Genomic DNA, 25,298 nt, shown 5'->3' with positions numbered 1-25,298 from the left:
ACGACGACACCAGTGACACCCTAATCTTCACTGTCATCCCTCCATTGTGGGATGATCTTGGTACCATGTTTACGTGTGATGCAAGGATGCGCAGTGGCCTGAGCTGCGTCAGCTGCTACTGCTGCTGCTGATGATGATGAAGATGACACAGCATGTGTCCCTTGTGTCTTCTGCCAGCCAGCAGTCTTTCATACAGAAGTTGTCTGTCATACCCCCAACACATCAACAACAACCTTTAGGAGTGGACTATGACCAATGACGTCACCATCAATCACACTTAGCCTGTGATGATGCACATCAACCTAGGTGCACACAACATCCTGCATCCTGACATCACACTGGGCCCTGACGTCCTCCGGGTAGTCAGAGACTTCAAGTTTCTGTGTGTCACTATAGATGATGGTATAAAGTGGAAGAGGCATGTCAGCACCATCATCAGATCTTCCTCGTACCATCTGTACCTTCTCCGTCGGCTGAGATCACTAGGCATTCCGCCATTTGAATTCTATGCCATCTTCAATCTAGCTAAGCTCACCCACGCCTCCCAGCCTATTCCTCCTCACTACCATCCACAGAGGGACCAGCAAGAAAGTGTACAAAAAAAGAGCATACGTAATCATCCAGGACCCATTTTATACCATCTCCTGGAAAGCCCTCATCTTTCAGTACCTGCCTACCCTCTCGGACCAACATCGGCAGCTCACACGGTAATTTACCAATACACTGCTGATCCACCCACACCCCCACATCACTGAGACCTCCTCTCCCTCGACGCTCCAGCCCCACGGACCGCCATACGACAGCACAATCGACCCGTGCCAATCAAAGCTCATACAGGCAGCTATAAGAACAGCACTATAACTTGCCATTGTGAACGTCATAAACAATCCACGAACACTTGAGTCACGTCAGACAGCGTTAATCCTCGTCATCTTTCAGTGTTGCTATATCTCTACTTGTACAAGATATGCGGATGGAAAACCATGCAACACTGTTGCTTGTTGAGATGCAGTAGACTCCATGTGTGGAATGATGACATGGCTACCTCATTGCCATTTACGAAGTTGGTAAAATTATAGATATCAGCCTAAAAAAGGTCAATGTATACAAAAAAAAAAAAAATCTTGCATCACTAAAACTGAATTGGCTAATCCAGGTCAGAAGAGGTCAGGATCGAGTGGTGGGGAAAAAAGGAAAAGAAAAATATATATCTTTTTTGCATATTTCCGTGAGAGTCATCTCGTCTGCAAGCAATGAGAGGTAATCTGGGTGGCATGATACAGTCAGCGTTTGTGATCATTCCAATGTATTCTAGTCTCAATCAATTGGCTTTACGGTGTGACGTGCGTGTGACGAGTGTGTAGGTGTGCGTGTGTGTGTGGGGGTGTAGGTGGGTGTCCTTGATGCCCAGATACTGCAATATACAAGTAAGAAATCTCTAGTTATATCATATAAGGTCAAGTCTTATTGAACGTAAAGCAGATGTAATGTATGCCCATCCTTCAATACGATAACTGTTATGATGAGTTAATGATAATAATGATACTACTATTTTTTATATTTTTTTTTATTATACTTTGTCGCTGTCTACTACCATAAATGATGATAATTATGATAATGATGATAACGATAAACCGATAAACATAATGTAAAGAGGTGGATACATTCTAACAGGAAATGACTGGAATGTTTGAGCAGGAGTCTGGGGCTCTTGTGGTGATAATGTTCGACATAGGGAACTCCTATATCCTTTCTGGACAATACATTTAGCTTTTTTTAATGTAAGCTGAGACGGCAACTGAATACCTTAATCAAGGCCATCCCATTGACGATATATATATATATATATATATATATATATATATATATATATATATATATATATATACCTTAGGCTAAGCCCAAGTCATCGACCATCTCCTAGGAGAAGATGAACAGCTGGGTTGACTGTTGACAGCTCTGACGCTACAGTAAACAGCTAAAGAAAGTAGTGTCATCAAGGAGGAGGACCAGGAGATCCTTCTGGCTTGCAGGATGAGTAATGAGAGGCAGAGTCCTCTCCTTCAGAAACACCCTCACAATTACCATAAACATACAAGCTTAGGGGGACCTCTCTTCTCTCTCTCTCTCTCTCTCTCTCTCTCTCTCTCTCTCTCTCTCTCTCTCTCTCTCTCTCTCTCTCTCTCTCTCTCTCTGAGGGTGACGTAAGGAGGAGGAATTGATTGGAGGAGTTGGAGGTGGAGGAGGAGGATGAGGTGGTACGAGATCAAACAAGGAAATAAAAAAAGTGTGGTAATGGTAGATGGGCAAGAATGGATGAAGAGAGGGATAGTACGAAGGAAGGATAGAAGAAGGAGAGGGATAGTAACTCAAGTGGTCCTTATGGGGATGAAATAATCCCTCTCTCACCCTACCCACCCCATCCCATCCAGGTGGCAGGTGTGGATGAGTGGGTGACGGATGCACTCGGTCATCCAGTTTGTACAGTGACTGAGCAGAGGCGGAGGTTCCAAGCTGAGGGAGTGAGGTGGAAAAGACAAATGATTGGGTGACCTTGGATGATTGGGAGGGACTGGAGATCAGCAGGGGATTAGGATGTACACCATCACATCCTGTTCCACCTCCTGTGTACAGGAACTCCGACCACTCAACCTTCCATGTACACGATCTACCTCCCGCTCACCTTCCCATGTACATCACCTACCACCTATGGACACGACCTACCTCCCATGTACACGAGCACCGCCTATGTACATGTCCACCTCCCACTTACCTTCCCATGTACACGAGCACCTCCCATGTACACAACCAACTCCCATGTACACGACCAACTCCCGCTCACCTCCCACGTACTCAAAAGTTCCATCCGTTTCATCTCCGTCATTGGAAAAAGAGAGACAAGAATGAATTAAAGAAAATCTATTCATACGTTTGAAAAAAAAATGGGGGAAAGGGCTTTTACGCTTAACCACAAAAACATCCGTTTCTGGTGACCTTAAACGAACAAGAGAGAAAAAAAAGGTCATTGTATAGGAGATGAAGGTCAACAAATTCACCTCTTTAACAACCATGACATTGAGAAGCGAGCCATTTAAGGTTGCTTCCAGGGAATTTACATTTTCCGTCCCTAGAGAAGGGTTCTAGTTCCTAGATGGGAAGACTCGTGTAAAGGAACTTGGAAGAGGAGGAGGAGGAGGAACGGGTGGTCGTTGTAGGTGGGTGGGTGGTCGATGTTGGAGTGGCCGCCATATGGGGGCAGGTCGGGAATCAGCGGATTGAAATGTAGAGCGAAAGACATCCGAGAGAGAGAGAGAGAGAGAGAGAGAGAGAGAGAGAGAGAGAGAGAGAGAGAGAGAGAGAGAGAGAGAGAGAGAGAGAGTCGGTCCATAAAGAGAAATGGTGAAAAAAAAAATACTGCAGGAAAAGTAAGAACTGAACAAAGATTAGAAAAAAAATGCACGCAAAGAATTGGGGAATATGAGAAATTGCTAGATAGATAGATGGATAGATAGACAGATATAGGGAGACAGAATGTGGCATGGAAGAGAAAGGCGACGATGGCATAAGTAAGATCCTCAGGAAGTCTGTCTAGAATACCCCCTGGAAACCTGTCTGGAAGTTCCCCTGGAAACGTATTTCGTAACTTCGTCTGGTAACTTCTCTGGAAATCGCCCCCAAGAAACCTGTCTGGAACCTCCCATGGATGCCTGTCTCGAAGTACCACTGGAAACCTCTCTTAGACTTCCATGGAAGCCTGTCTGGAAGGCCTCCTGGAAACTTGTCTAGACTTCCCATGGAAGCCTCTCTGGAAGCCTCTTTAAAATCCTTCCTGAAAGACCCCCTGGAAGCCTGTCTGAAAGTTCGTCTACTGGAGACCTGCCTGGAATCTCCCCAAAGAAGGCTCCCATCTCCTCCTCCTCCTCCTCCTCTTCCATGACCTCAACCTATACAACGTGCAGCCGGAGGAAGCAGAGGGCGTCGCCTCTGTTTACCTGCTAACCTCTTCCAACCTAGCAACACACCCCACCACTGACTTGACCATTCATATATGCCTTCACACATGGACTCCTGCATCACATGTTTCTCCTCAAATTGTTCATGCTGGCAGTCCTCCTTGGATGCCCTTCCTCCAGACACACGCGCGCAACTGGAAAAGCAGCTTGCTCGCGAGACTGAAAGGAATTCCAGTAACGCGAACGAAGGCATGTGGAACGTCGCTCTAGATCAGCTAAAAGAGAGGGACATGGTGGAGGGATGATCCAGCAGGTGTGGTAGGCTAATCAAGAACGCATGGAAGTGGGACGACGAAGACATGCTGGAATAGGGATATAACCTCCTTACTTACTTGCCATAAAAAGTGACTAAGTATCTCTCAAAACATGTTTTCCTTTTTTGCTTTCGATTCATTCACTGAGAGCAGCTTGTGGAAGAGTTCTGAAAGCGCGCATCCATCGTCTGGGAAACGGAATCTTACCAACCCCACACACACTACAAAAGAGAAAACACAACAGAGGAAGCGAAAGTTAGGCTTTCTCTGATGGTTGAGGATGACGCTGGAACAGCCAGTCATACGTAGCACATGAGAAACACTTTATTGTCTCGTCATGTCTTGAGGTGTGACGATGGAAGCCTAGCTATAGCTTCATCCTCAGCTCCCAGAGGCTCGTTTCAGGCTACCCCCAAAAGGCTAGCTATTACAGCCCCTGTCTTAACCCCACTGGAACGAGGTCATCAGCTGACCCAAGGCCGTGTAACGGGTGATCGTAACGCAGAGAGAAAAAATATAGATCACGTAAAACAAAAGAGCCATCCCTCCTTAGAGAAAAAAAAAAGGTATAAATATATATCCGGCAAGAGAAAACCACAACAGCCTAACGCTACACTAGATAAATAGCAGCGGCAGCGCAGTGTGTAGTGTGAGTGTGTGTGTGTGCGGTGTGAGCAGGCAGCAGCCAGTCCTGCTCTGTCCTCTGAACCTAGTGGAACGTTCATCTCGCTCCTCCTCCTCCTCACCCAGGTAACACTCTCTTCCCTCCTCACTCACTTGTCCCGGCCTCGCATATATATATATATATATATATATATATATATATATATATATATATATATATATATAACACTTGGGCCATTTCCCTGGTGTCAGGCTCATCTCGTCTCTACGAAAGAAGGAATAACACTTGGTGATGACATGACTCTGTGGCGAGAAACATTGTGATTCTTTGGCGACCACAAGTGGCTGTTTGTGAATCAAGTCAGCCTCGCTCTTCCGCACTTCGGCCGCTGTGTTCTTCCAGCAGCTGAGACACTTCCTGGTGTCGATCATCTCACCGCGTCTCTACCTCAGCAACATTGTCCGCTAGCCTTCACCTCAGCGCTCGCGCACCCCTATTGGTGTTGACCGTTTGAGTAGTGTATCCAACGAAATCCCTGCGAGTGAAGTGAGGAATGGCAGCAGCGAGCGAGCGCGCGTGTGTTTGTGTGTGCAAGTGTCAAGAAAATGGATGATTTCCTGAGGTCGGGAAGAGAGCGGGTGTCGCTGACATTGCTCAACTTAGCAACATAGTGTCCCCGTCGCTATGCCTTGTGGCCACGCAATTGTGCTACGCATGGAACACACCAGAGAAGGTTCGGACGAGAATTGCCACCTGTCGCAGATGGGGCGCCCCCCTCACTCAGTGAGAGAGTGTCGGTCTTAGAATTATCTTGAACACCTGACGAAGGAAGGTATTCAAGTAGTTTATACATAAGTATTGTCTACGATTGGTGGTGAATGACCCTGACAGTCGATTGGCCCAGAGCTGATGATATACCCAAGCAACCATCGCATGGCGAGTTATGGATGATACGAAAAGAGCAACCTTCATGGATGTGTACAAAGGTCAAGCAGCCGCTGCAGTACAGACTGGGGGAGGAAGACAGGTAGGAATTCAGTGTAGGCTGCGGGAGCAAGAGGTCAACTTCAAATGCCAGTGAGGCAGACGTGTGCCTAGAAGAGAACCCAGTGGATGATCAGTGTGGTGAGGTGGGCTTGATTTCACAGTGGAGGAGGAACACTGAGAAGCTCTTCTCCTGGTGAATGCTTGAAGATATGAATGGATCGTAATCGATGTAACATTGATAATGGATACTTGGTGACTACCTTGAGTAAGGACGATACGACACCCTAAAGGTATGAAGGCCAAGGATCGTACCGTCTTGCTCGGGGGTCGTACCTTCCTGCTCAAAGGTTGTATTGTCCTGAATAAGAGTCGTACAGCTCTGTTCGAGGGTCGTACCGTCGTCCCTCCTGCTCGAAGAGTGACATTGCTCTGTCTTGCCCTGGCAGAGTCATGTTCCGTAACTATGACCCTTTCGTTGTAAGACAATGGAGGCTTTATCACCACCTATCATTAAGCTGGCCATGTGTTGATAAGCTAGCAAGATAAGATAAAGCTTTAGTGATAAGCTAACTATCTCGGGTACAGCTCTATTGGTAAGCCAACCGTCCTGGGTGCAGCTTTAGCGATAAGCAATTATGGTAAGCTAACTATCTAGGGGGTAACAGCTAAACCAACCCACGAACAAGGTCAATTTACCTATTGCAATACCATGTTTGACTGCCTAGTTCACAGACCCTGAAACGATTCACCATGAAAGAATATATATATATTAGTGTTATAAAATTAGTATAGTTTCCCTTCATTTATGTATCCAAGATGATAGTAATGTAACACTTGATTGCTAAGAAGTGTTTATGGTTTGGATGAGATATAATGGTGGTTTGTTTACAGTGTAATCAGAGGGAGTGTTGTTATAATGAGCCTTTTAGAGAGTAATGTTTAGTGTGTGTGTGTGTATGTGTGTGTGTGTGTGTGTGTGTGTGTGTGTGTTTGTAGACAAGAGTAGAATATTTTCATAATATTGTTGTGTCTTAGCATTCGACTGTGATGAAAACTAGTGATAAGGCACCTCTGATTAGAAGAGTAAATAATGAAAATGATAAGCATATAGATACGCCAGTATCATAATCAGGGAAGAGATGTATACAAAGTATTTTTTGAGATATCAAGATGGTTGACTAAGCTACTGTGAGAGAGACAAAGAGATAGACTGGTATTGCTGACGTCTCTTATCTCTTCAGTAAACCATTCTTACACGTCTAGATAAAGCGTATCACCTGTTATCATTTGTTATCACCATAGTCACCCCTTCCCCCTATCTCTCCCTCCACCAGGCCTCTCCTCGCCAGTCAATATTCTCCCCCTCCAATTCCATCTCCCCAGCAACAGCCCTGCCCCATCAGTCTTATCTCCCCACTTACTATCCTCCTCCAACAATCCTCTCCCCCACCACAGACCTTCTCCAACAATCCTCTCCCCCACCACAGACCTTCCCCTATCTCCGTACACGATCTTGCTAGAGGAAAAAAAAAAAAGGAAAGAAAAATATCTCTTGGAATTAAAATGTACATCTTCATGATCCAGTGAACGAATGTTGTGTGAGAACTTCCCTTGACGATTTTAATTATGTATTTTCATGACACTGGGAGCCAAGTGTGACACAAACTCCCTTGTTCTCTCTCTCTCTCTCTCTCTCTCTCTCTCTCTCTCTCTCTCTCTCTCTCTCTCTCTCTCTCACACACACACAGTGTGAGCCAAATATTTGTATAGAAACTCCCTTGTTCACGCACACACACACTGTGTAAACCAAGAGTGTCATAGAAATTCCCTTGTTCCCACGCACACACACACACACACACACACACACACACACACACACACAGTGTCGACCAGTGCCCCTAATTACGAAAAATTTTTATGACATACCATGAACACATGTTGCTCCTACCACTACACACAAACCTACACTTCATTTTCTTTACTGAATTACATATATATATATATATATATATATATATATATACACACACATATATACATTAACTCCCCTCCCCTTCCTCCATATGGTTCTGTGGATAGTAATGACAACAGTGGCTTTGATAATGATAATAATAATAATAACAATAATAAATGTTTTCTTAAAACATTACTACTTTTCCTGATTTAGCGAGGAAGGGAAGAAACAGACAAATAATAGCCCCATTGGCATAAATCTGCTTTATGATGTGTCATGTACTAAACCAGACCCAGCTGTCCACAGCCCAGTCCCACACACTAGTCCATGGATCATACTGACTTTCTCATATGTTCTACTTCAACCTATTGGTAAGAACGTCGTCCCCCGTATAACTCCATCGACCCAATTTTATTCTATCCCGTGCACGCATCTCACCTTCCTGAACGTTCAGGCCCCGATACCCTAAAGCCTCTTCCACTTCATTTTTCCATCTCCCTTTGATCTCTCCCTCCATCTTGCTCCCTCCACTTCTGGCGGGGTGGAGCCTCTTTTCCTCCACCCTCTTTTCCAAGTCTTTCATCGCCTACCCTCCACACATGCTCGCCATTGCGGCACGCCCTGGGTAGCGGTCAGAGTCGTTAAGTCTACAAAATACACAGAAGAGGAAATAATATCGAGGAAGCAAAACTATTTTATAATGCTAACGAGGTAGTTAAGCTGTTGATCATCAAGAGGCCTCAGTTCCTCCACAAACTTTAAAAGTCAAATCCTTAAAAAAAAAAAAAAAAAAAAAAAAGAGAAAAAAAACATTTTTTCTTTTTGTAATTACAGCTTTCCTTTGTTGTTAAAGGTCGAAGTTGAGGGTCATTACAGGTCAAGCGAGAGCGGGTGTGACTATGTTGTTAAGGACAGTCTGTGTAGTTTCTTCATTTATGTGTTTAATTCTTCGTTTTTGATATTTTCCCTTTGAGTGTTTGTGACCCGGGACCACACATCGTTTTTACATTACCACAGTTCCATTTTCTCTGTACCCTAATGATTGTTGAGAATCATTGATTCACGTAAATGAATATCATCACTAATTATGACTACACTGATCAAGGAAGTTCCCTAATGGTTTGTCATCAATGGGAGAAAAAAAAAAATGGGTCGAGGGGAAAAAAAGATTATTGTCACTTGATAGTCAAACATTTTCGAATTTTATAGGTATTCATGTACGGAATACACGAGGGATATTTGTTGTAATATACAGAATATCACATTCCTTCACAAGCGAAGGATATTCGGGGTTTTCAGTATAATGGGAACATTGAAGTAGAATCCGTTTTCTGTGACTAGTTATCCTCAAAGTGGTTCAATTGAAGCTTCAAATGGTTCGAGACTGATTCGAGTTGGTGCTCTAACAGTGAGGCCATTTATTAATCTAGGATCATAAAGCTTCGATTAGGTTGTCACTGGTTCGAATCACTACCTCCTGACGTTACATCATCCCGGTTTTGTGTGGCGTAGCCAGCATACACTGGCGGCCATCGCTGCAGGTAAACGATCGAATCATGAGTCGACTTGCCGAAACAAAGCACACTGAAGCATTTGAATACGTCGATGCATCCCTTCCAGTCGATAACTTAAGCCCCGCTTTTAATACGATGACCTAATCTTCCGGTCGATAACTCAAGTCCGATGACTTTAAGTCATCGTACTCAAGAGGTTAAGTCGTCGTACTCAAAAAGGGGAGTTGTCTGTTGACACCATCTAATCAGGCTACATGACGTCACTAAGTGGTTGGACGTAGGTTACATCACCACCACAGGAAAACCATGATGGTGGCGGTGGTGCCTCTATCTTCTTCATACACATGGTAATGGGGCCAAGGCTTGACTGCCTATGTCCTCTGCCTTACGTCGAGAGGTCTAGTGACAGGGTCATGCAGTGGGTGACGTCCGGTAGCGCCAGGGTGTCAGGCGAGATGACGAGGTCACGAAAGAATTCTTATCATGCAGTTGAATTCATGGGAGTGATAATGGATCATAGGAAAGGGTATTTTTTTTTTTTTTTTTGTCTAACTAGCCTTAGCATTGTCGTCTCCCCTTCTTCATTCAGTCTTGTCCTATTTGTCATACTATAAGGCAGTGAATGACGGGCCTCCTGTGGTGGCACTGTGGTCCTGGAAAAGTGAAATGACGGGCCTCCTGTGGTGCCACTGTGGTCCTGGAACAGTGAAATGACGGGTTCCTGTGCAGGCACTGCCAGCCTGGAGTAGTGAAAGAACAACGCGCTGGTGGAAGAACACATTGAGGTCTCGAGGGTTTGTGAGTTATCATGTTTCCGGTGGTGAGCGTGACGTGTGGCACACCTTAGAGGTAGCGTGGGAGCTGACTAACAGCTACAGCAAAATGTAGTGTTGGTGTAGTTATGTAAAACGTCTCCTCCCAGGTGCTTACCCGTGTGTGTGTGTGTGTGTGTGTGTGTGTGTGTGTGTGAGGGGAGGGTGTTCTTCCACTCGAGGACGTCCTATACTTTTTCTGTTGTACGTACTCTGTGCATACTCATATAAACATCTGATCAGTCCATTTTATATGTATGTATGGTGCATATCAGTGTGCATAAGAATATCTGTGTAAACGGGTGTGTACGATCAGTGTGTGTGTGTGTGTGTGTGTGTGTGTGTGATGTGGTATGTTAGCTTCTAGCGGACATTATAGAATGTTCATGAGTGTATAAAAGATTACATTGAACTGGGAACATCATGTGCTCACCATTCGGGTCATATCTATAAGAACACGTTAAGTATCAACCCTGATCATAAGTTCGTCTCTGTAATACATCTATATCAAAAAAAAAATGTGATTGATCGTAAAATTTTCTCTGTAAACACTGTCGTATGTAAAAGTGCCTCTCATGCCTATTGAGTTCCTCTGATTACTGTAGAGTTCCTCTCATTGCTCTGTAGAGTTCCTCTCATTGCTCTGTAGAGTTCCTCTCATTGCTCTGTAGAGTTCCTCTCATTACTGTAGAGTTCCTCTCATTGCTCTGTAGAGTTCCTCTCATTGCTCTGTAGAGTTCCTCTCATTGCTCTGTAGAGTTCTTCACGTCACTCTATTTCTATTGCAGGATCATCAGCGTCGGGACGTTATCTGTCTCTGTTAGTGAGATGTTCGAACGAGATCCCTAACTGGCACCAACCCGGGCCCTTCCAGACCTATCTGCGCCCGAGCGACCTCGCAGATGACCCCTTGGTGACGGGATCCTCCTGGATAAAGTACCCTGAACTGTCCCATCCCCTCCTTATCTCCTCGGTCTGGACTGTTATCCTGTAGGGAGGTATTCTCTCCTGCTGGTGAAGAGCTAGAAGTGAGGGGTTCGACTCGAAGTGAAGATCTGAAGCTTACTGTAGCGACGAGGTGAACCTTGTGACGACCCTCTCTCTCGTGTGGGTTACTTCAAGAAGAGCGTCTTCGTCTCCTGGCAGCACCATGGGCATGACCTGGTACCACATGGTGGGGACGTGGGTGTTCATGTGGGTGGCGCTGGTGGTGGTGTCGCAGAGATCATGGGCAGTGTCGTGGCTAGCGCTAGGGCTCATGGCAGCCCACATCGCCGACTGGGCCATCAAGGCTGCCAGGAACGCGATGAAGAGATCGTGCATCGACTCCACGAATAAAGCCGTCTTTATTACCGGTAAGTCAACTCATAGTCTACCTTCAGCTTTAGCTGATATGTAAGGTCGAAGACCTCTCCCTTCCTCGGCCATCTTACCCGCTTAGCTTTTATTTTTAAGCTGATCTGGGGTGAGTTCTGTGGTCTCCTTCCTCACTCACCCCACCAGCTCAGTATGTTGACGTCTAGCGCTCTCTTCTTAGCCTCCTTTTCCACGTGTCACTTCCTCAACCCCAAGCCAAGGTGAGCTGTTGTATACACCACGTACATATCCTTGGGTACTTGGTACCACGAATGTATCCTTGGGCGCTTGGTACCGCGAACGTATCCTCGGTACCACGGACGTGTCCTTGGCTTCTTGGTACCACGGACGTGTCCTTTGTGTACTTGGTACCACGGACGTGTCCTTTGTGTACTTGGTACTTGAGAAAGGTAGGACTGTTGGGAGGTTGTGGCAGACCAGTCTGCAGGAGACAATGATGATGAACTAGAATAGGATACCTGTCCTGAGGAACGACCCTGGTCGTGGTGCTGACCACTCTGCTCACATCCCGTATGTCCTTGTTATGATTATCATTTGTTGAGCAAAACACTTTGGGCGTTTTTCCTCAGTCTCGTACGAGTTTCGAACGTCTTTATGTCTTTTTTCAAGAGTCTCAGACCAGGACTAAGGGTCTAAGAGGGTTTAGTTTCAGGGTTTCGATGTGGTGAGGCAGGGGGAGGCCTCCTGGTGGTGGTGTTTTAGGGTTTCCATGAGACTGCTAGACCTCTGGTTAATCCCAGCTTGAACCCCCGTCCCGCCCCAGTCACCCACCGAACCATCTGGGCGACCAGAGGGTGACGTCAACTCCGACCTCCGTGACGTCGCCAACTCGTGACCCGTTCTATGACGTCACCAGCGGGACTCTCCATTCATGAACATCCTCCACGACCCCTTCCCCACCCCCCTCATACTCTCCCCATTCCCCCTGACCACCAGGCACACGCCACACATGAGTGACGTAATGTTTCCTTACTCGGGAGAAATACCTGGAAAAACCCCCTCAGCTGGTATTCTGACTGTGTGTTGTGGTCCATCTGTTGTTGTTGATGATGTTGATCCATTCGTGCACGAACGAGTTTGGGGAAGTTTATGGTAATGTTCGTTGATCTGGACTAGTTTCATCCAATTATTCTCTAAGGAGGAACTATTCCAACTACTGAATTACCCAGAAACGAGCAAAATCAAGAGAAGTATGTCGTTATTCAGTGAAAACAATGGATTTTCTTGACATTATTATTATCATAGCTTTCCACTTGCGAGTACTAACAGCTTCGTGTGTAGAGGCCTATATGATACGTTCTTGTGGTTAATGTTCAATTGAGTTCTTGTCGGTCGTTAGCCCAGAGTCCCTACAATACACTCCAAACCTACACGATGTAGTCGACGTGAATGCAAGAAATATTCATACAAAGTATCATGTTTATGTATACTGGAGGAACGAAGTTCTCAGGCGTTTTGATAAAGAAGACTTCAAGCTTTGATAACTCGAGGTCTTAAGGTCGTATCTCCCTTGCCGTACATAAAGTTGGTCGTTATTTCCCCAGACGAGTGATATTCTACGTCACTGTCAGTATCTTCGTTTCACGTCTAGTGAGGAGACGTACATATGGAGGGAGGGTAATGGTAAAGAGGAAGAAATAACGACCCTAAAACGCATAAGGTGACGAGAGCTAAAGTTAAACAAACAGTGCTAAGATTAGCATAGTCAAACTCACGTATAAATGCGATTCATATCTACATCATGATTTCAAGCGCTTGTTTGCTTGCATTTACGCCTGAACTGTAGCATGTAGATGACCCTAGAGTTTGAATGTAGTCACTTTAGGATGTAGGGAAGTTGTTTTTTTCTTTTAATCTACCGCACATTGGCCCTGAAGGACATCTTGAGGCCATTAAACAACCATTTTCAAAAGCAGTTTTAGATATGATTCACATCAGGGATTCAAAATAGATGACCTTATCTGATTCATACTATAACGAAGGGATCACAGGATAAAGGGCAGGTTCTGAGGGTACCAGAGTCTGGCCTTAAGGCCTGGGCAAAGACCAAATTTCATAATACAGTTTTGCTAAAACCATTTATCTTTTTCAGCTCTACAGCTTCGGTTACCCAAACTATTATAGAATTAGGAATTATAGATTATACACTTCTCCATGTTCTTTAAACTAGGTATAATGAAATCCTGTACGAATGATTACTTCAGCGAGTCTAATTACTTCTAATTGGTCTAAGTTCCCATAACAACTAATTGTCCCGAGTTCCCGTAACAACTAAATGACGCCCTGGCGAGTCTATGATTTCTGAAATCATCGGATGTCGGACGGACGCCCATCCTTACACGAGCTGAGAAATCCGCCACACGACGTACGTTTTTCTACAGGATGTAATAGAATTGTGAAACACGACATTTCATGGAGTCGTTCTGAGATTCCTTCGTTCCTTTTAAGATACGAATTCATAGAATTTTGAACGTTTCTTGTCGATTTTATTTTGATGTTATTCTTCCCCATGATGAATTGAGATGGGTAGGACGGAGTGAAGGACGAGGCTTTGGGGTAACGGGGCTTGATCATTCAGGAGGGTGAGAGGGCGTGCAAGGGATAGAATGAAATGGATCGATGGGATATATGGATGAGCAACAATGTCTCACTGGGCTAAACCAAGGCGTATGAAGCGACCGAGCAGAATCATTAAATAAGTCTGCAAGGACTGATTATGATTGGCTGGCTCCGGTGTGGTGGTCTGCGTCAGAAAAAGAAAAGACATACAAAATTTGTACCCTTCCCAACTTTGGCCGTCCGCCATGCAATGTTTACATCAATCAGCTGATGGAAAGTTAAGTAACGTGGGTTGATGAAGAGGCGGGCCCTTTTCTCGGGACTGTGTACATTCAGACCAAAGCTAATGAGCCGACATGTAAAATCGACAATTTTAGTCTTTTCGCCTGCATTATACTCACCCCTTGAGCGCACGACGGTACGACCCTTGAGCAAGACGGTATTACCCTCGAGCACGACGGCACGACCCTTGAGGACGGCGGTATGACCTTTGAGGACGGCGGTACGACCATTGAGCACGACGGTGTTATGACCCTTGAGCACGACGGTACGTCCCTTGAGCACGAAGGTATTACCCTTGAGCACGACGGTACGACCCTTGAGCACGACGGTACGACCCTTGAGCACGACGGTATTACCCTTGAGCACGGCGGTACGACCCTTGAGGACGACAGAAGGTGTCCTTGGATATAATGACATGACCTTTGACCTCATTCTTTCGTCACAGCCCTTAACCCATTAAGCACATACACGTATACAGATTCAGATACGGATCCGATTCGCAACACAAGGAAGCCATCATATAAAGTCACTCAAAAACTTCCCTAGAAGCTATGTTTTTGTAATGAAATGAAAAATAGACGAATTTTATCGTTGACTATACAGTAGTATCTTATGGTGCAATAATGTACATTCAAAAAGGCCTTGGGTTCGTAACCCAGTGACGCAGTTACACGTGCCAGGCAGAGGCTGACACAATATAGATAACAGAAGGTCAAGCGTTATCACAAGTCCCAGGCTTGAGTTGGGGGTTGGGGGGGAGGGGGGGTGGCGCACTTTACCGTCACCCCGGTCTCAGGGTTCGAATCCCACCAGGACCTGGTAACAGCAGACTAGGTGAATTTGGATGGTCAGGCATAGCTGGGCTGCATGGATATATCCATCGCTCTCTAACTCCCTGGTCGTCGGTTCGAGCCCTGATTCTAGGCTTCGTGACGTAAAAACCCGCTCTTCTCTTCCACCCAAATGGGAGAGAGACGACCAGCCAGCGCCTCCGTCCGTCCCAGCTGAAGTGGGAAGACCTGATGTTGACTACATCATTCTCTCGTGTGTGCCAACACTGGGAAATTCACATCGTGACCCCAATTCACCCCTTTATAAGCCTTGAGAAGAGGAATAAATTATTTACTCATTTATTCATTCTGATTATCATGGGTCTAATTACTGCGAAAGTGTCTTGGTGACAGCCAGGAACTCCTCCTTGCGCTGCTTCAGTTGCAGGGAAATTCAGACTTCTTTGTAGTGAGAAGTACTTTGAAGAGGCTTTACTCCCAGCGATACAGGTGACTTTTCACATGAGGTGTGACCTCGAGCGGGCGGAGTCCGGTAACACACACACACATCGATTGTTATCATCTGTTATCAGTTGGTAGAGGCTTGGTTTACGAGTTTTTATAGGTTTCGTCCATCGCTCGATATTTTCACTCGTAATCTACATTTTTATTGCTATAAATAACCAAGATAAATAGAGATATCTGAATTCAAACATCAACAGGCCTGTAGGTCCATGGTGATAGCGCAGACGAGGCTACGATAAGCCGGAGATAAGACGTTGACGTAAATAGCTCATGAAGTAAACAGGCAGAGGGGTGGGGGGGTCGAGCCCCTTCGACAGGTTGTCTCAGCGCGTCTCAACCCCGGGGCTGGGTCACCTGTCAGGTCAGGTCAAGTCAGGGCTTGCTAGATGATTGGAATGGATCAGGTTAAGTTGGGTTCAGGTGACTTAACCTGGACAATACTGCTTTAGATTGGGGCTATGTTGGATTAGGTTAACTTGGACTAGGTTAGGTTGGATTGGGCTATACTGAAGATTGCGACTTCGATGTCGGTTGCCGTCGGGTTGTGGTGTTTCACTTCGATCGCGTTGCTCTCGGCTGCACGATACTCAACTTCAGTCCTCTGGCCTGTGTTGCATCGGAGGCTCCATCAGCCTCATCTCACGACCAGAATATGAGGAAGTCGTCCTTATCCACACCTCGTACACACAGCCTCGAGTTTGTGAGAGATCTCTCGAGGCCACAAGAGCGCGTGTGAGCTGTGGCCTTGAAGAACTGGCCTCCACTTAACGTTAAGGACGGCTAACAATACCCCTCCGTCTCTCTTCACGACCTTAATTAACATTTTCCCTCTGAGTGTTCTATGGCTCCTCGAGGACTCGTCTGGAGAGTGTTGTCCCAAGATGGAATCTAGAAGTGTTGCTACCTCCCATTTGGGAGGAAGGAGGGCAAGGCTACAGTTTGACGGTGAACTAGTTCCTCTTGTGTTACGTTTAGTGTTTATCGAGTGTTGTGTTCCGTATATTTGAGTGTTTAAAATACTGTGTCTTATTTATGTTGCATGTGTTGCGGGTATTTTCCTATAACCAAAGTGGACACAACTTCTTCCTGTTTTTCTTCGAGGTTTTGTTTCTGACTCATCTTCTCATAAGACCATCTCATCTTCATGGTCACTTTCTTGTTATAGTTATATGCGTCAATAACATCATCATCATCATCATCTTCGAACTTATATTTCCATACCTTCAAACTCTCTTCTTCAGTCAGTCTTCATCCATCCTGTGACTCGCCGTCTTTTCTTCCTCCTCTTCGTCCCTTTCCCATCTCCTCCTCCTCCTCCTTCTACTTTCTCCTCTGATACACTGGCCTTCCAAAATACGTGATCGTTGCCGGAGCATTGTCTTGTCATTCGTTAATCCTAGTCATAAAACTCCTGAACTTTCAGCTGAAAAGTCTTCACCATCGACTACAAAAACAGGTCATATTGACCTCAATATGGACTTTGCCCCATGGCAGCGACCTACACTCCCTCACGAACCTGAGTGTCATGTGATTCACCCACCCACCCATCACTATCAAATGACCTCCCCTCTCCCATCACTATCCAGTGACCCCCGCGCATCACCTTCCAGTGACAGACGCCCACTGTCACCAAACCACTCCACCTTTTCCCCTCGTCATCACCTCCCAGCCCTTGCCGACAGCTCCCTTCCTCAGCGTCTTCGTCTACGTACTTGACCCAAACATTTTTCTGTCTGTTTATGGTCTTATCTCGGCCATTATGGAGTTCTTAGACTGCGTCACACACCCCCAACACCCTAATCTTAACCCCCCTCCCCTGAGCATGACAATACGATCCTAGAGTTGACAGCAAGCCCCTTGAGCATGACGGTACGATCCTTGAGTATTACGGTACGATCCTTGAGTTGACGGTACGCCCGTAGAGTGAGACGGTACAACCCTTGGTCATGATGGCCTGGCCCTTGACCTGTTATTAATAGGGTTGGGTTAAAGGCCAGGCTTTTTATATTCAAGGGTCGTACCGTCGTACGCAAGGGTCGTACCTTTGTGCTCAAGAGTCGTACCGTCATGATTAGGGGGGTCAAATCCCCTTAACCCTTACTGCTCTCCATACCATTCTAAACTCCTCGCTTTCTTTCCCCCCGCTTCAAACACCTGATCACTACTTCCCCCATTATACACACGGGGACACCACACACCCCTTTCCTCTCTCATATTGTCCATGCTCTTTTCTACCACCTCCTGAATGCCATCTCTCGTCTAACCAACGACCCTTCAAGGAGAGTGGAGGTACTTCATCTTCTTAATTTAAACCCTCCCACGTGTGCACCAACACTCACACTTGACGGGGTTAATTCAAGATTACTGTTCTAATGGCCTGACGTCATGAGCAATTTTGACGTGAAATTAACGTGTATTGATGCCCTGAATACTGACTCAGAACTGTAAGCCTCAATGAGATCGATGTTTGTATGGACTGCGCACAACGAGTACAAACTTGCCCATGGACAAATTACCAAAACACATCGATAAATTTCGTCATTTAATCTTCTCATTAAATTAACTTTCTTTTTTTAGGGGGAGATGTGTTTGGAAATTCCCTTTTTCTTTTTTTTCCCTCCTAGTCGGAACTTATTAGCACAATATGCATTCCAAAGTGTCTCATCACCTGGATGAGAAAAGAAAATAGTATAAAATACGCGGGTCTTTTCGCTCCTGTTCGGTTCACATCCTGTAGACACCCTTCAGGGCCAGCGGCCTACCTACTTCAACCGACAAAATAGGCTTAGATCTCCTCCTCACGATGCGAGACTGAGTGTATCAAACAATTCAAAGAATCAGGCGCTCGGTACTTATAGCTTTGGAATGCATTCATAAACTGGTCTCTCCTTTAGGATCCAGAAATAACAAAGTTTTACGAGGTAGATCTTATTCCTATCCCTTTCTCCAGTGGCCGTATTCAAAGTATTTCTCATTCACTTGACTCTTGAACCTCATCTGTAAACAATATCTGTAGTCTGATTATCATAAATCAACAAAGGACTTGAGATAATGTGCTCGAGCGGTTTCAACAACTCTAAGAGAAGGGACTCCGGCAAGAAACTGTTGATAGGAACTTTTAGCATCCGCCAGAGGGCTAGGGCCGCATGACGTCACGATCCTGGGTAATAAACAGACTCGAAACTTGTATATTTATATAGTCATCAGAATTGAATAAAAAAAAATGGTAGGACGGGATACCAGATGACTCCTGTAGAACAGGGGAATAATGATGACGAATCGTGGGAAAGAAAATATAACAATATCATATGTAGACAGACGGATTGCACGTTAACATGTGCAGGGCGTCTTGTATGTACGCACGTGGCCATACGCGCGTGCGAGCTCGCGTTCACGATCGATGTATTCACAAGTTTGGGGGACAATGGTTGTAACATCACCCTTCCCCCCCTTCCCCCACCAGTGTATAAGTAATGCACATACGTTTACATACAACACATGAACACACACACACATCACACACACATACAACCCTCAATACGAGAGAGAGAGAGAGAGAGAGAGAGAGAGAGAGAGAGAGAGAGAGAGAGAGAGAGAGAGAGAGATAAGATGAGCCTTATCAGCTGCTCAGACTCCGTGGGCTTGCCTTATCACTCTGCCAGGGACATTCCCTCCTGTTCCCCTGGGTCTGTATACCTCCCCATGTCTGCTGGAGTGTGTACGCATTGCTCTGTGGCAATCTGTACTGACGCGAGTTTCTGTATACGCATACAACTCTTTAGCACCTGTACATGCCTTTGTGCCTCGATGATGTATACTTCAAACTCGCTTCTTTACATATACGACGAGAAAAAGACGTCTTAAACAGCAACGATAGAAACATTGCATGATGGTACATGGACATTATATGGTAGCACATGGACATTACATGATTGTACATTGACATTACATGATAGTACATTGACGTTACATGATAGTACAGAGACGTTACATGATAGTCCATGGTACTCCTACTTTGAATTGATTACTCTGCACACGCGTCTATAATCTACAGGTTCAGACTCTCTTATATTAAACTCACATTAGTCTTCTAATAGGTAATTAGCTACAACTACAGATGATTATCTAGACTGTAGGTGGCATACCTCAACCAGCGTACAAGAAGATAATTAGACGACCGTCAGAGTTTACGAGCAAAGTCTGTAATGACTTGTTAATTAGTGGGGCAATTTACACCACTGGATAATAATGAGTCATGAAAAAGATGACTAATTATTTTCTCATTACTGAAGACAATTGTGGTAAATTAGTTGTTTAAGGTTCTTATGTATTATGTATGAAATATACGTATCATGTATAAATTACATTTGATTAATTTCATTATATTCACGAGACCTAAGTATATATATATATATATATATATATATATATATATATATATATATATATATATATATATATATATATATATATATACGCTGGCTGCAGAGCGTCAAAGTGGTATATCTGCGTTTAAAGCGTATATATATATATATATATATATATATATATATATATATATATATATATATATATACGCTGGCTGCAGAGCGTCAAAGTGGTATTCTGCGTTTAAAGCGTATATATATATGTATATATGTATGGGTTCAAAGCACGCTCGATTTATATCCGCTTCGTTTAACGTCAATTGAGGCGTAGAAACCGACCCTACATAAAAAGTGTCATCGTCTTTCTCTTTCTTGTGTGTGTGTGTGTGTGTGTGTGTGTGTGTGTGTGTGTCAGTAACTTCCATATGAAGCACAGTAACATTCGTTGTGTCCAGCAGGTATCAGGGTGCTGATGCAGATGTGAAAAAAAAAAAGGTTAATTCGCAAGAGGGAAATCGTACCCCGTTCACCATGGTCATAACCTCAGGGGGGTTGTTGGAGCGGTGTGGTGATGCGAGGGGGCCAGCCAGGTATGGTAGCGGTGTGGGAGGGTTTGAGCGAGGCTCACGGGCCAGTCCAGCCGGGGGTCTTTTGCCTACGTCAGGAAGCGGCCTCTAGCGACCTCTAGCGACCTTATGGTGAGGTGGGAGGGTCGTCTGATATGGCTGGTAAAATCCAAGGTAACCATCGCCACTTGACCCATACAGACTCTGTCGTCTGGTTGTTAGGTCGAGAAAGAGACGGTTGTATATATATATATATATATATATATATATATATATATATATATATATATATATATATATATATATATATACAATGTTCCCGCCATAATGACTTATCGCACCACACACACACACACACACACACGTTACGTCGGTGTTGTTGCTAATCAGTTTCACGTCTTGGTTTGCAGGTTGCGACACCGGGTTTGGTCGACTTCTGGCGACCAGGCTGGACAAGATGGGCTTCAAGGTACGTCCCTTTCCTTCTCTAGTCATTAACATCTAATTAACATTCAGGTCGGGAGGACTGGGGTGGTCCTCTCAAACTGGGGAAACTGAATAGAGCTGAAAAGATGATGGTTTTTGGGTTGTTTTGGTGGAGTGGGTCTTCTCTCTACAGTGCCCTACCAACCGTGAGACGGTGGTTCGACTCCCCGCCGGTAGGGTTGGTCGGGGGTGTTGGTTTCTGTGGTGTGCGTTGAGCCGAGCATTTTGCCATGTCACGCTCAAGGGCGAGCCAACCTTCCTTGCCTGGGGAGTGTCGACCTTACGTAAAGTCAGGGGCAAGGGGTTGGAGTACTTAAGATTTTCTTCCTCCCTCTTTTTCTTGATTTCGAACCCATGTGGATTATATTGATGTGTGTCCGTATGCCTGGCTCATGGCCAGGGCAAGCTGAATTCATGGCCAGGATATGCCTGAGTAATGGCCAGAGTATGACAGACTCATGGCCCGGGGAAGGACACAGTCATGGCCACGTCATGAGAGACTCATGACGTCAAGATGAAAGCAGTTTTCTTGCCTCTGATTAATGCCTTTATAACGTAGCAATTTCTTGACACTCGTAATTATAGGTTAGAACTGGATCCACTTGGGGTCATTTGTTATATATATATATATATATATATATATATATATATATATATATATATATATATATATATATATATGAAAGACTCAAGGCTTTATCAAGGACGTCAATCTAAAAACTTCTGAAGCCTAAAGCTGCGTTACTTCGGGTAGCAGGGAAATGTGGACTCCTTGGGACTGAGTTCTTTAGCGAGGCCGTACTCAGTCATTCCAGTCTGAGCAACGTGTGGTAGTCGAGTGTGTGCGTTGGAAATGTGTTGTCAAAATCACTTCCCACAGGGTTCTCTTCTCAGACACAGATGTTCCGTGGTTGTGCTGGAAGAGCCAGGTGGCGACCACTGTTGGAAATATGGACCCCATGGTTATGTACCTGTAGTGTAGAACATTCCTAGTTCCGTGGTGGTAGAAAGTGACAACAGTTTAAGAAAGCGAATGAGGCAGTTTTACACACTCGATGTCCCAGTCCTTGAACATTACGGCACGACCCTTGGGTATTAGGATGACCTGACTTGTGAACTGGTCAGGTCAGGAGGGAGGGAGGCCACGCCATCATACCTGAGGCTAACCCGTTCGTGCTCGAGAGGTCGTACCTTCGTTCTCTCCAGAGGTCAAAGTTCGCTCCACTCGAGGACGTGATGGATTTGGTACCTCAGCACTCCATCACCTCACCCTTAAAGCGCACAACCTTAGAAGGTGCGCCGTTCGAGGGCTGAAACACACACACATACGGTACCTCAAATCTCTCAGGCAAAAGTTACAAGCATAATTCGCGTGTTATAAACGGCTTTACATTGATAGAATATAATTTCTGAAGCGCAATAAGACTTTAGATAAGAGTCCCAGCATCCGAAGACAGAGCCAAGCATCATATCACACTCCTGTTCGGTTCCCTTCACCATTCAATGATACTCTCACATTTCTAGCTATTAAATAAAAGATTCTATTTCGTCAACACCACCAGCGTTCTCATCAGATAAACTTTCAGACGATAAATATAATTCGAAATCTACATATGACTCGTTCTTTGTACACAGAAACGTATAATAGATGTATAAAATATTAAAAGATATACATGTGGCTTGTCATTGGTACTCAATAGATAATAAGTGTTCACTTCTAGGTGTTCAAGGTAACTGCTTCATGGTGGGACTGTGGGTTGTTTTGGCACCAAGACGCACACCTGACTTGTTCTGAGAGGCACACCTGACTGTCTTTCTCTCCTACAGGTATATGCTGGGTGCCTGAGGGCGGACGGTGAGGGAGCTCTGTCCCTCCAGCAGGAGTCGATGTCGGGTTTAAAGGTCATCAGTGTAGACGTGACCAAAGACGATGAGGTGCGGGCTGCCTACAAGACCATCGAGCAGGACCTTGGCGAGGACCAGTGTGAGTTGGAGAGGAAGGCAAGGGAAGGGTTTGGGGGGAAAAGAACGAAGGGTGAAGAAAAAGGGTGGACAAGTATTAGTGAAGAGAGTGAAGGGAAAGGTGAGAGAAAATGTGTATGGAAAGGGAAAAGGTTAAAGGGAAGGGGTGGGAAACGATGAACAAGAGATTGAGGAGAGAGAGAGAGAGAGAGAGAGAGAGAGAGAGAGAGAGAGAGAGAGAGAGAGAGAGAGAGAGAGAGAGAGAGAGAGAGAGAGAGAGAGAGATATGGGGACGATGGTGGGATGGGGATAGCTGGAGGGGGTGGGGGGTGTGGAATAGAGGGCTAGAAGTAAGGACAGGATGCGACACTCTACCACTTGACCACAACAGTCATACTTCCTGACCCCCAACACAGTGATAGCGAGTGGCTCGTATAACCACTCATTATCAGTCATCTACTACAACCACAGTGACGGATGCTTAGTACAGTTGACCATCCCTTCATGCAACACACGATCTTGTCAGTTCTAATCATGACATAATCAAATGTCTTGAGACATGAATGTTTGTCTGTGTGTGTGTGTGAAATCCTGAGATTTTCTTCTTTTTTTTTTTTCTTTACCTTGAAGTTGTGTATCGTCTCTCACTTCCCCAGGTCGCTTGTAACACCCCTGGTTGCCTCCCCTCCACAGATCTCTGGGGTGTAGTCAACAACGCAGGGATCGCTGCCTTCACCGAGATCGAGTGGTGTCCGATTTCAGAATTCCGGAGAGTGTACGAGGTCAACTCCCTGGGTCCCATCCGTGTCACCAAGACCTTTCTCCCTCTCCTGCGGAAGTCCAAGGGCCGGGTCGTCCTCGTAGCTTCCCTCGCTGGTAAGTGAGGCTCTGTTGCTGTTTCGTAGACTCTTCTCCCCAAGTCGTACTTCCCACATATCTGGTTTTGTGGTCGTACCTTCTGCCAGGCCTCTGCTTGGCTTCGTAGGAGGTGTGAGAACTCGTCGACCCTTGACCTCTTGAGGACGACACAGTACAACATTTGAACGCGTCGGTACATTTCTTGATCGCACTGGTACCATCCTTGAACACGAGAGTACAGTTCGTTGAGCACGACGCCACAAACCGTCGTGCTCATGTGATTTTACCGTTGAATTCAAGGATCGTATAGTCGTTCTCAAGGATCGCACCGTCGTGCTCCAGTGAGTAAACACCGTCGTACCCAAGGATCGTACCGTTGTACCCGAGTGTCACCCAAAGATCGTACCGTCGTACCCGAATGTCACCCAAGGATCGTACCGTCGTACCCTAGTGGCATCCAAGGATCGTACCGTCGTACCCGAATGTGACCCATGGATCGTACCGTCGTACCCGAGTGGCCACTGTGTTTGCAGTGTACCACACCGCCGGCATCTGGTAGGGGGTAGACATCACTAACTGTACACAGCGTCGAGGCAGTGTGGGAAAATCCTTCGCGAGGTCACCGAAGGCCTGATGACATTTCGCCCCGACTCCATCCTCCAACAGGAGGATTACACCACCGCCACTCCGTCCACAAACATTTCGTGACACAATACAAAAAATTAGGCAATAGAAATCCCCATACATTCCCCACAGTACTGTGCTACATTCCCGTCCTGTCTAAGAGCCGTGAGATATGGCTCTCGTGTGTTGTGCGCATGTGCAGTCCTTTATCGTAAGAGGGATGTGTATCGAGTTCCCGACACGCGAGACTGACACAACAGACCACAGCTGCTCCGCGAAACCGATACCTCAGTGGAGTCGCCCAGCTCGTCCGATTCCGCGAATCCCTCGCTGGTTTCCGCTAAGAGCTAAACATGGCAGGTCCTCCTGTACTTGTGTTTACATGGAGTCGGGTCTCATATACCTCGCCTTCGTGGTGGATACGGAGGCGAGACCTCGATGCTTCGAAGCCTCATAGTTTGAGCGATGATATAATCGTGATTTTTGACTGATTAACGTAACTCTGGAATGAGTTATGATAAAGAACTCTAAGATGAAATACATCTAAACCTGACGAGGAAACCACAGAAGATTCGTACACATTTTAGTACACTTCACATCGCTTAAGTTTTCACAATCAAAAACATTTTTTTTTACACATTTGAAGTTAACTTTACGTAATACATTTTTCCTTTACCGTCTCTGTTGAGCAACAATAGATTTACCTCCTGTAACACGATAGATCTTGCTACGCAAGTTGTATTGATAGACGCTTACGCAACCA

At 45.4% G+C, this 25,298-nt stretch overlaps 2 protein-coding genes across 3 annotated transcripts in view; one reads left to right on the top strand and one right to left on the bottom strand.

Moving 5' to 3' along the window:
- Positions 1 to 25,298, bottom strand: part of LOC139759870 (uncharacterized) — a 79,929-nt gene that overhangs the window by 40,022 nt on the left and 14,609 nt on the right. The gene's annotated exons all lie outside the window — the stretch shown is intronic.
- LOC139759867 (short-chain dehydrogenase/reductase family 9C member 7-like) overlaps positions 1 to 25,298 on the top strand; it is a 60,532-nt gene that overhangs the window by 22,282 nt on the left and 12,952 nt on the right. The window contains exons 1-5 of one of the 2 annotated variants that reach the window (XM_071682386.1): positions 4,896 to 5,017; positions 10,948 to 11,514; positions 21,016 to 21,074; positions 22,919 to 23,075; positions 23,747 to 23,929. In XM_071682386.1, the coding sequence (XP_071538487.1) occupies positions 11,310 to 11,514; positions 21,016 to 21,074; positions 22,919 to 23,075; positions 23,747 to 23,929 (604 nt within the window). In that variant the 5' untranslated portion in view covers positions 4,896 to 5,017; positions 10,948 to 11,309. Of the gene's footprint in view, positions 1 to 4,895; positions 5,018 to 10,947; positions 11,515 to 21,015; positions 21,075 to 22,918; positions 23,076 to 23,746; positions 23,930 to 25,298 lie in introns of those variants that run through there. The other variant, XM_071682388.1, reaches the window with a different exon arrangement.

This window comes from Panulirus ornatus, chromosome 34, assembly GCF_036320965.1.
Source record: "Panulirus ornatus isolate Po-2019 chromosome 34, ASM3632096v1, whole genome shotgun sequence".
In the NCBI taxonomy this organism is placed as follows: domain Eukaryota; kingdom Metazoa; phylum Arthropoda; class Malacostraca; order Decapoda; family Palinuridae; genus Panulirus; species Panulirus ornatus.
Note: the sequence above shows the minus strand (reverse complement) of the source record. Positions and strands in the feature narration are given on the sequence as shown.